Source organism: Symphodus melops (genome assembly GCF_947650265.1).
Source record: "Symphodus melops genome assembly, chromosome: 13".
In the NCBI taxonomy this organism is placed as follows: Eukaryota; Metazoa; Chordata; class Actinopteri; order Labriformes; family Labridae; genus Symphodus; species Symphodus melops.
Window position 1 is genome coordinate 20878117 of NC_136703.1, and position 10467 is coordinate 20888583.

A 10467-nucleotide genomic window follows, 5' to 3' on the forward strand; every position below is an offset into this window, starting at 1 on the left:
GATAAATTGTTACAGCTCTTGCTTACATATTAAAAGATATCTAAGAACACAACTGTCTAAAAGTCTTTTGAACATTAGTCTAGGTGAAACTCGCCTCTGATTGGCTGCAGGGTGTCTTTAAATTGCCCATAATGTACAATTCATTGTGCACCACCGCCTATACAAGCCAAGATGGAAAAAAAAAAGAATTGGGAAGAAAATTAAACTGACCATTTAAAAAGTTTAAACATGCGTAGAGTCACTGTAAACTGGCTTTAATGTCATGTTTGAATGCCCCATGTGAAGCAGCAACACTACAACCTGTAATTATGACGACACACTTTCGATTTTCACGTCTTTTTTTTTTTTTTTTTTTTTTTACCAATACATCATTTATTGTTGCTCATAATATTTTGCATTTGATATAATTCCTATGTTACAGGTACAATGTGCAATGCTGTATAAAAACAAAACATTTCTATCCAAACCCAAAGGATACTTACTGTTCAACTACTAAACCACCACAGAGAAGTGCACTATTCCTTATCTGGCTACTTCTGCAGTTATCTTAAAGGGTAGAAGGAAGTTAAGGTTTTTATGAAACCTATCAACGTGGTGAAATACAGGAGCTGTGTGGTTCTTTTCTTAAAGGGGGATTTCAAACATTTAAATTGGTGTTACAGGTGTAAACTGTCTCAAACAACGTAGCTTGAGTCAGCGTGGAGCATACAAATGATTCGAACGCGACTCTGACAGAAGTAGTTGGGTAATGTAGGCAACAGGCTATGACGAGGAAAATAATGCATCCTATAAAAAAATAAATCTCTAATTCAGCTGAAGCGTTTTTTTTTTCTTCACAACTAGTATTGTAACCCCTTTTCTATCTTTTACATGGATGGTTTTATAGAAATTCATTTTTTACTAAGTGCAATCTATTTCTTGCACTACTCCTCAAATGGTCATCCTACTGACAAAAGACAAACAATTTTAGAAATTAGAGCAGCGCCAGCATACCTAAAGTGGCAAAAGTGCATTTTGATTGAACCCAAAGCTTTCCAATCATTTCACATGTTTGATAAGCTTCACAAAAAAATATATATCAACCACGTCATTCGAAACTCAGTAGTAGAAGGGTTTAAAAAAATGATGTATTACCTACTAGGAATCCTAATTATGCATCATGATCGATATCCTGGTGAGATTTTCATTCCATTCGGACTCCCCCCGTCCCCTTGAGTGCTAACATTTATTAACAAAAAAAAATAACTTAAGTAATACTTTCAGGATTAAAAAAGTGTAAACTCTCACAAAATATAAAACTGACACATTCAAACCATAAATTATAAACATGTAGTCATGCATTTGTTCACAGGGCTGCATACCATTTAGTCTTACTTTTTTATCTTACAAATAAAATAAATTTAGATATTTCTCATGTGGTAGGTAATGGATATTTACATTATTATTCATTAGTATTTGATGCATTCGTGGGTGGAGAATCATGAAGAATGCTCCCAGAGTGAGGATAAGAGTGTTTAAAGGATGACTGTGGTATCTTGTGCGTGCGTGTCTGTGGAAGGGTTTTTGCTGTACTGGAGCAGTGGCTAAGGTTACCTTGGTAACTATTTTGCCTAAAAAAAAACCTAACTGAACTCAAATGACATTACCTGATGTCACAAGCTGCCAAAATATCTGATGTCAGGTTATGACAAATGTCCTATGCTATCTGATGAAGGTTTGCCAGGAACCAACTCATGAGACACCACAAGCCCACTTGTCATAGTCAGAGCCCAGTTTTAAGTGTGATTCCTCTCGACAACAGTAATGTACTGCACTGACAGATTTGTGTACGCCTGTGATGGTCGTCCACTGGAGGGTAGTTGGAGGTCTTTGCTTTGTGTCCAGTGATCTACGGAGGTCCTGTGTGAGGTGTAGTGAGGGGGGCCCATGCTCCAGCGCTGGGAGGACGGCTGGGCTCTCCACTGCCAGACTGATCCAGCTCAGCACTGTCACAGTCAGAATCATCACACAGGGCCCGACTCTGAAAAGTGAGTGAAAAACGAAGGTACTCATGAACTTCAGAAAACAATAAGTCAGGTCCTTTTAATTGCTGCAGCGCCTTTGTTGTCATTGTCGTTTGTAGCAAAATGATTCGATTGCCTCTTTTGACAGAAGAGAACACAATGAAAAATTAAAAAAGGTCAAGTCAGATTTGACTCTGTGCCATGCGCCTGGAGGATTTTGGCCTCCGTACGTCGGGTGTGTGCACTAACCACTGGGCTACAGGCAACCCTGCTAATGTTTTCTTTTGTTTGAAATGTCAGGGCTAAGCTCAATTAAAGAAGAAGAAACTGAATATCTTGAGAAGCAACTTTCGCTTTGGAGTTTTGTTTTTGCATCACTATAAAAAAAGATGACACATACTGACACATGCGATCCTCTGCGGATCTGTTTTTACCTCATTAGGATTCTGCCCAGCGTCCAGCTGAGCTTTGGCCGGGCCTATGGCTCCGTCTCGCTCCGACAGGCCATCAGAAGCCTGGGCGGGATCTGTGTTGTCCGCGGGGATCTCGGACCCCTGAGAGAGGAGGTCATCGCTGCGGTCGTCCAGCCTGTCGTCAGTGTTGGTACTGACCACGTCGGGGGTACCGCTGTGAGAGTGGTCGGTGGTGTGTCCCTCCTCGCCGTCTGACACAGACAGGTTCTCCGAGCTGAAGGTAGACACTGACTGACACTTTGTGATGCTGGTCGGACGTCTGCAGAGATTAAACGAGAAACACCAAAATCAAAAATAGGTTTGATGTCAAAGCCTGATATTCAAATCATTCTTTTTGTTCTCCGAATAAATCAACTTGTCAGAGAGGGAGGAGAGCTTGAGGGAATTTTCCAGTGATGAAGGACGACAAGCTACTCACCGTCTCCGTGGTAACTCAACCTCACTGTCAACCTCACCCTCCTCCTCTTCTGATGACACTCCACGCCTCTGTAGTCGGCAAAAATGCACAAGTGAAAATGATCAAAGTGTCGCCAGAGGAAGACCGAGGAGAACGTTTAGATATCTGTCTCTTTACCTGTTTGCGTGTGATAGCTGCTCTGTACAGAATGGCCGAAGGTGTGAGATGCTGACTCCCAATCCCTCCGGATGCCCCCCGGGGTAACCTTACAGCACCCGCTCCATCCTCCTTATCCTCCCCATCAAGAGGCAGACGTGGAGATCCCAAAGACCCCCGACCTGCAGCCGCCCCCCGCCCACACGGTGAGTCTGGGCTGCTGGAGAACGGAAAAGATGCAGCATCTTCACTCGGCGTGTCGCTACGTGGGGGAGTTTCTGTGAGATCATCGAGACCAGCTGCCCCTGCCTCCGACCCCCCTAACCCTGCAGACGCACTAAGGCTCCCACCTCTCTCCAGCCCGCCCACAGAGGTCTCCCCTTTTCCTTGTCCTTCGGCCTCCAGCGTGGTGCAGATGAGGTCGGGGCTGGAGGAGGAGAGCTGCCTCTGCTGCTGCTCGTGGCTGAGCCCTCGCAGGGCTGCGGAAGGCTCCAGGAGCTGCTTGGAGGTGTTGTTGGTTGAACTGTTAGCTTGCGCAGATGAATCCCTGTTAGGGGATGATTGAGTCGCCTTAAGTCCAGCCAGGTCTCCGCTGCTTCCCTTCCCTGGCTTGCGGTGGCGGGTCTTTACCCTTCGAGAGCGGCTGGGGGAAGTGGAGCTCCTGTTGGGGCAGGCTGGGATCGTGACTTGCATCATGGAGGAATCCATTTTGGGAATGATGACCTCAGATTTGAGGATGTCTGGCCTGGAAAAGAAAGAAGGATGAGTAAACAATACAACCCACCAGCCTAATGAATATTCATTTCACCATTTAAGCAATAATCTTATTCAACCGAACAACCACTGAAATGAGATGCATCACCTCTTTCCCGAGGGCAGTTTCTGAGGGACATTTCTCTTCTTGATGAGCTTGTCCATGGTGTTGGAGGAGCTGCTCTGTCTAGAGCTGTGGTGCTTAAACAAACCAGGATACTTTTTATCCAACGACTGCTCTCTCCTGGGGAATAGAATTACACCAAAATGTAAATGCGTTGAGGCTTACATTTATTTGGGAGAACAATCGAGCCTGCATTCGCGGGTTCATTCCTACCTCTGCAACTCTTTCTCTTTGAGCTCCAGCTGCAACATGACAGCACTGAGCTCCATGTAAAGGTTGTTAGCCCTCTCCAGTTTTCTCTCGTAATGCTCACGGATGTCCAGGGCATGCCTGAGAAGAAAAAAAAAAAAAGCTGCTGTCATTGTGCATCCGCATGACAGATTCCTAATTCTGCACAATAGACTTGCACTCAAGGCACTTACTTCACGCTCAAGGGTGAACAAAGGCATGACATCGAGAAATGGGACACAGTTAAAGTGGCCTCATGCATGTGGGCTAACAGTGGAAGAACTATTATCTACTGGTTGAGCACCCTGAGATTCTACACAATCATACATTTGAGATGGAAAAGAAAAAACACAGACCTGAGTTCCTCTCTGCGCCGGTTTATGAGTTCCTCATCGAGTCGGTGGATACAAGTGCCCTCAGATTTAATCTTCTCAAAGTGCTGTTTCACCTCTTCTCGCCATTCAGCCTGATGAGGAGCACACTTAACGTCAACCAGTGCAGTTGAGCCAGAGCTGGCTTTGTAACCAGTTCTTAGTTTAAATGTGATAGCTGTGCAAAGTCGTGTCTATGGGTTCGTGTTGTGAATGTCTGTGTTAAGACTGACCGCCATTTTTATCATGAATCTTTTATGTAAAAGTCAAAAATTAAAAAAAAAAGTTTGTTCACAATTTTCCAAAGCCCAAAGAGACGTCTTCAAATGTGTTCTGATGACTAACTGTCCAAAAGACTCCTCATTTAATGACATACATGACAAAGAAAAGCCCCAACTCTTCACAATTAAAACCCCAAACCAGCAAATATTTGACATTTCTCTCGATCAATCTTTGTAGCTCTGAATGAAATCTGTGCTTTGTCTTCCTTGTCCTGCATTTACAGATCTGAGGTATTCAGACAAGGGACTCTTATCGGCACCCATACCTGAGACTTGAAGTAGGTCTCCTGTGGAGTGGAGAGAACATCCGCTGACGCTATATCAAGATGAAGAAGGATCTGACGGAAAGACGGCCTGTTCCTGGGCTTACAGTTCCTGCAAGATGTGAAAGACAATAACAGATAATTAAGTCTCTAAACCACACGCTCACGCCTCCCATTGCTTCTACTCTAAAACCTGGATTCCACTACTCTTCTTCTTGTTTTCTCTGTGCTTCTGTTTTTCTCATTGTCACTTCCAGGCAGGACTCACCAGCATTGTCTGAGGAGGATCTTGAAGCCATCAGGGCAGCTCTCAGGTACGGGCAGCTGGAGGCTGTTGTTTCCCACTCCCCAGATGATGGCAGACGAGTCCACATCTTTATAAGGGATCTCTCCAGTTAGCATCTCCCACAGCACCACTCCAAAGGACCTTTAAAAGAAGTCAGGCTTTGGCTACACTGAACGTCAAGATCTCCTCAATACTGCAATAGTATTTGCATTCCTCGGAAGAAGTCTTTCACTCAAAATGTTGATACTCCACCTGCTCATCAACTAAAGAAAAGTCCTGTGTTGTATTGATGCTAATCAAACTTACCAGATGTCCACTTTTTCAGACACTGGCTCATTTCGGATGACTTCAGGAGCCATCCAAGCTACGGTGCCAGCAAATGACATCTTGGTACTTTTGTCACTGAGCTCTTTTGAGGTGCCGAAGTCAGAGATCTTAACCAGGTCGTCATGTGTTATCAGCATGCTGTAAATGTAAGATATTGGGTATAATTTCCACTGAAATATTTGAGAATCTGTCCTGAAATTTTATGTTTTGTGTCTGCTAGTTGTGATGAGTTTTTTGTTGTCTTACTTTGGGGACTTGAGGTCTCTGTGGATGATTTTGTGGAGGTGCAGGTAGTTCATGCCACCGGCTATGCCCATGGCCCAGTCAACCATGAGGGACGGGGTGATTTTACGGCCGGCCCTCAGCACCTCGTACAGCTGTCCTTGGGCACAGTACTCCATAAGAATACAGTAACAAGGAGCCTGGGTGCACACGCCCCTGCAAGGAGGCACAGCAGTCAGAAAACACATCAAATCAAAGAGAGACGTTTGCAATTAAACATCACATGACCCAGTAGGATCTTTCGAGTTTCCTCACTTGAAAGTGATGATGTTGGGGTGCTTAAGTTTGCGCAGGTGTTTGATCTCCGTCTCCTTAATGTCGCGCACTTTCTTTACTGCCACGTCTTCTCCATGGAACTTGCCGAGGAAGACGGCACCCTGTGCCCCGCTGCCCACCCACTGCAGGTCAGAGATCTCCTCAAAGGGGACCTCCCAGGACTCTAAACACACACCAATAGTCCCAAAAAAAAAACAGATTTCCGATAAGTAAAAGTGAGATCATGAAACTTTGCACTGGAATTACACAGGCGCTGCAACAGATGTTTTCAGTAGCAATCGTTGAGCTATTACTTGAAAGACATCGTTTACACTTTACAAACCTCCAAAAGTCAATTTGTACTCTATCAGTTAAGACATCCAGGAGTCAGAGGGTTTGATGGGCTAATGCTAGCTATATGCTGCACATGAGAATGGACTAGCCAGAACACAATTATCTCATACAGCCTGCCATGTTCAAACAAATGGTATATTGACAATGTATCCAGCCGACCATTATATTTCTATCTAGAGATAAGAGAAAAAGTCATGGGAAAGGACAGTCTACTCGTACTGTAATCTGTCTGTCATCTGTCATATTGACTCTTCTTAAATGACTGTGAGAGCTCGGTCACTAAGGAGAGACGAGCCAGGCAGAATAAAAGAGACAAGCAAATCAATTCTTCATGAGGTCCACTGAAGTGTCGAGATCTCTGGAGAGGGCTGCTGCGGTTGAGGCGGATGCACACGACGCCTCCTCTGGCCAGCTGTGAAAACTCACGGCAGCTGATGACTGAGAGTGAGCCGGGCTGACGGAGTTGCGAACACAGTCACGCTGCCAGCTGGACAGCGGGACTGATGGTCTGCTACTTTATATCTCTACACCACTATGTTTGACAGGAAAGAGTGACGTCTTCCACTGTTAACTCAGAGCTGTAGTTACTTTGGGAGTATCAGCACAGAGTTCAGGATTAAGCACAAAACAAATGATTCACTAAATGATTCTAAAACACGGTGGCTTGTTTTACTCTTCTTACAGAAGTGTGTAGCTGCTGGATCATTTCACAGATGTTTAAGAGTTTTAACAGACATTTCCTCACTTAACTTTCATAATGTACACGTTTTAGTCTTAAGTGTCTTAAACATTAAATCATCCAAAAATGATTATCCCAAAAGGACAGACATCAGACTTCTAACAAGGTTAAAAATATGTACACATTTGCAAAGCAGAACTTTGTCGTTTTCCTTCCTCCTTTAAACAACCGCTCTGATTACTTGATCACTCTTTGTAGGGGGCCAACATCCAAGGCTGGAACCCCTGTCTGTGTATATGTACATTAATAATTCACCTCTACTAGCTTGTTTTGCACAACAAGAAGAATCTGATACAACACTATAAAATACTATATACAATGGTATATGTCTGTGACAGGTGTCTTTTTATCTGCAGGACTTTTTTTTACCTTCATTAATCTTCATTTTGTGGTTAATGCTTCTGTACTCTTACTGAGGTATGTTTTTGAAAAGAACACAACCTTTACTTGTTCTGAAGTATTTTCACATGTTCCATTAAAACGTTGAATTAAATCTGAGCTGAAGTATGAAGTTTGAGCTTAACATTGGTGCCTGACGTTTTGAGAGAATTTATTTGAAGTTATGAAAAGAAGTTAAGTTAAGAAAATTAACACCAAAGTTCTTTGGTGAATAATGCTATAATTTGATAAACTGTGCTATCCAAAACTTAGCAGCGGCTCAGACAGCTTTGAGGTGAAATGTTTTCTGTTAACTTACCTTCATGGCTATGTTTGTGTTCAGTGGAATAGGCCTTCCCAATCATGGTCCAGACCGGTTTTAGGCAGCCAAACAGTCCCTCCAAAAAACCTCCACTTCCTGATTGTAGCCGAATGTTGTCCGACTGGCTCCGGACAGCACCGGCCTCCGGACTGTGCCCAGCCTCGGCCCCGCCGCCGCACTGGCAGGCTTCATGTTCATGTAGTTTTAGCACGCTGTTGTCAAAATGGGCTGAGGGTCCATCACTGGGAGTGGGGCTGCTGCCGCCTGGCACCACCTGCGCTCCTGTGTCAATGGACAGCACGTTACGGAGGACACACTGTGTGGGCGTCAGGTCCGTTTCGGGGGTGCATGCAGGGGTGTCTCCATCAAGTCTTCGATAGGGGGGCTCTGAGATGGGGGTGCTGAAGCCTGACAGGGAGGGGGAAGGGGCGTGGGGCTCATGGATACAGGTCCCACTCATCAGGGGTTTCCCCAACACAGCAGGTCAGGGTGGATGGTGGATGGGACGATGAGAAGAAAACCTGGAAGAGTACAAGTATGATAATAAATACATTCAATGTTTATGAACAAAGACACAATGTTCTGACTGATCAGCACAAAACAAGTGTTGAGTAACTTCAGCACTGGACAGCTCCACATGTGAACTAAACAGCATCATTTAGACTAAGGAACTGTCTAGTGCTGAAATGACCACTAACCTTAGGTATTTCATTTCTCTGTTTACAAATGACAAAAAGAACCGAGTACAGTGAAACCTATAACAATATCAGTGCTTAAAATGAAGTATAATGTATCTGCAAGTACACCAGTAAATGCACATATTCAGAAATAGAACCAGTTATAGCTCCCAGAATCAAGTGCTTTCAGCTTAAGTATCCTCTGACATTGACGAACAACATCAGTGAGGTTCTGGCAGAGAGTGTAACTTCAGTTCAAGCTAGCTAAAGGTCAGAAATCAGAGTTTTCCTACGATCATGTGCGCATCATTTTAATGAACTGGCATCTGAGGGGTAATTGGTATTGGCCTATGTTTTAAGAATCAGTACCGAGGAGGAACTTCTCTCTCTATAATATGCACTAACTTTTCTTTTGTCAAAGCAAATGCAAAACACTACAACAGAGGAGTCCTGCTGTGAATTGGGCACTCATCCAGCCCCCCAGTTAAACCACTTAGTTACTCAATTTCTAAACCAAATCCAGTCTGAATCATGCCTCTTCTCTGTGTGTATGAATGGGAGAGCCAGCCTGCCCAGTGGAGCCATCATCCAGAGTGAAGGTAGGCTTTATGAATGAACTACACAGAGAAGGATGCACAGTCCTCAGCTCTATATGTCACCTGTTCTTTAACTGTTCCTCAGAGGCTCATCAGAGTCCGAAACACATCAGAGCAAAGCCACTCAGCAGCGACCATCTGCCGTCCGTCATGCCTTAAGTAAAGAGCATTGTGTGCATATGAAGAATATGACAATTGCATAACCAGCATAGTGTGGATACGTAGGATGAGCGTGCGTGCGTGCGTGCGTGCATGCATGGATGTGTGTGCGTTAGAGAGAGAGAGAGAGAGCATGGAGGAAGGATGGAGAGAGCACATGTATCCTATTCACATAATACACCAGCTCCATTTCTCGTACTGCACCACTGCACGAGAAGACCGAAATGAGAGCGTGAAAAAAAAAAACGGGCAATAAACAACCATGGGGCCTGTGCAGGAAGAGAGGAGCCGTGCACACACGCACACAAACACAGGAAGATCAATCTTTAAATAACCAAGGATGTGATGATGACACTCAGCAGCATCACAGCCGACGTGCAAGAATCGCAAGCCTGATGCCCACTACGGTCCATGCCAAGTCAAACTGCCGCAGCGTGTCCACATTTAACTCAACGTTGGCATCAACACAGATATTCTGTAATGTGGGCTTCCTCGCTGCACAAATATGATTTTCTCGCATTCATCGACGACGATTTTGTTGGCAGCATCAGTTCAGTGGTGCAGTGTGAGCGGCGTGAACGCTACCGCACTAAGCAACAGCATCATACCTAAACGTCCCGATGATACCTGATTGCCAATTCAATCGGCATTTAACCGGATAGTGTGACATTCCCATACCTTTCTGCCCTCTTGATGTCGCGTTGTCAAGTGAAAGGGGTGGGCTCCGCTTTCTATTTGTCGGTGATGATAATAAGCGGATCGTCGTTGTTCCTCGGTCCGGACTGTGTGTTGTATTTCCAGTCCCCGTATCCACGAGTTTCACGCTACTGGGATGGATCCCAGCGGGCAAATTGTGTTATCAATAAACGGGGACCCATGCAACGTGAGGCGCGCTGGGTTTTTTTGGGGGGGAGGGAGCTGTCTCCTTCCCAGTGCTGAATTGACGTCACGGAAAGGCATGTTAGGCCACGAGGGGGCGCCATCACTATTTTTTCTGCAAACAGAAAATACACGAAATTTCATTTTCCGACCCCCCCCCCCCC

General features: G+C 44.8%; 1 protein-coding gene across 1 annotated transcript; it reads right to left on the minus strand.

The window, feature by feature from the left end:
• Nucleotides 1–92: 92 nt before the first annotated feature.
• Nucleotides 93–10361, minus strand: map3k12 (mitogen-activated protein kinase kinase kinase 12). The gene is made up of 14 exons (XM_079360642.1): nucleotides 10103–10361; nucleotides 7990–8513; nucleotides 6200–6383; nucleotides 5909–6100; nucleotides 5642–5800; nucleotides 5318–5476; nucleotides 5053–5161; nucleotides 4491–4600; nucleotides 4120–4236; nucleotides 3892–4026; nucleotides 3051–3774; nucleotides 2895–2962; nucleotides 2438–2735; nucleotides 93–2020 (listed from the first exon to the last, which is right to left on the minus strand). Exons 2-14 carry the CDS (start codon nucleotides 8450–8452, stop codon nucleotides 1889–1891), a joined length of 2850 nt encoding a protein of 949 aa, XP_079216768.1. The 5' UTR covers nucleotides 8453–8513; nucleotides 10103–10361; the 3' UTR covers nucleotides 93–1888.
• Nucleotides 10362–10467: the final 106 nt, after the last annotated feature.

Excerpts from the sequence above, each read along its gene's own strand:
- map3k12 (XM_079360642.1), bottom strand. The coding sequence starts at position 8,452 with ATGAGTGGGACCTGTATCCATGAGCCCCACGCCCCTTCCCCCTCCCTG. Across the intron at positions 5,477-5,641 it reads TCTGAAAAAGTGGACATCTG|GTCCTTTGGAGTGGTGCTGT; the intron begins GTAAGTTTGATT and ends CTTCTTTTAAAG. Across the intron at positions 3,775-3,891 it reads AAACTGCCCTCGGGAAAGAG|GCCAGACATCCTCAAATCTG; the intron begins GTGATGCATCTC and ends TTTCTTTTCCAG.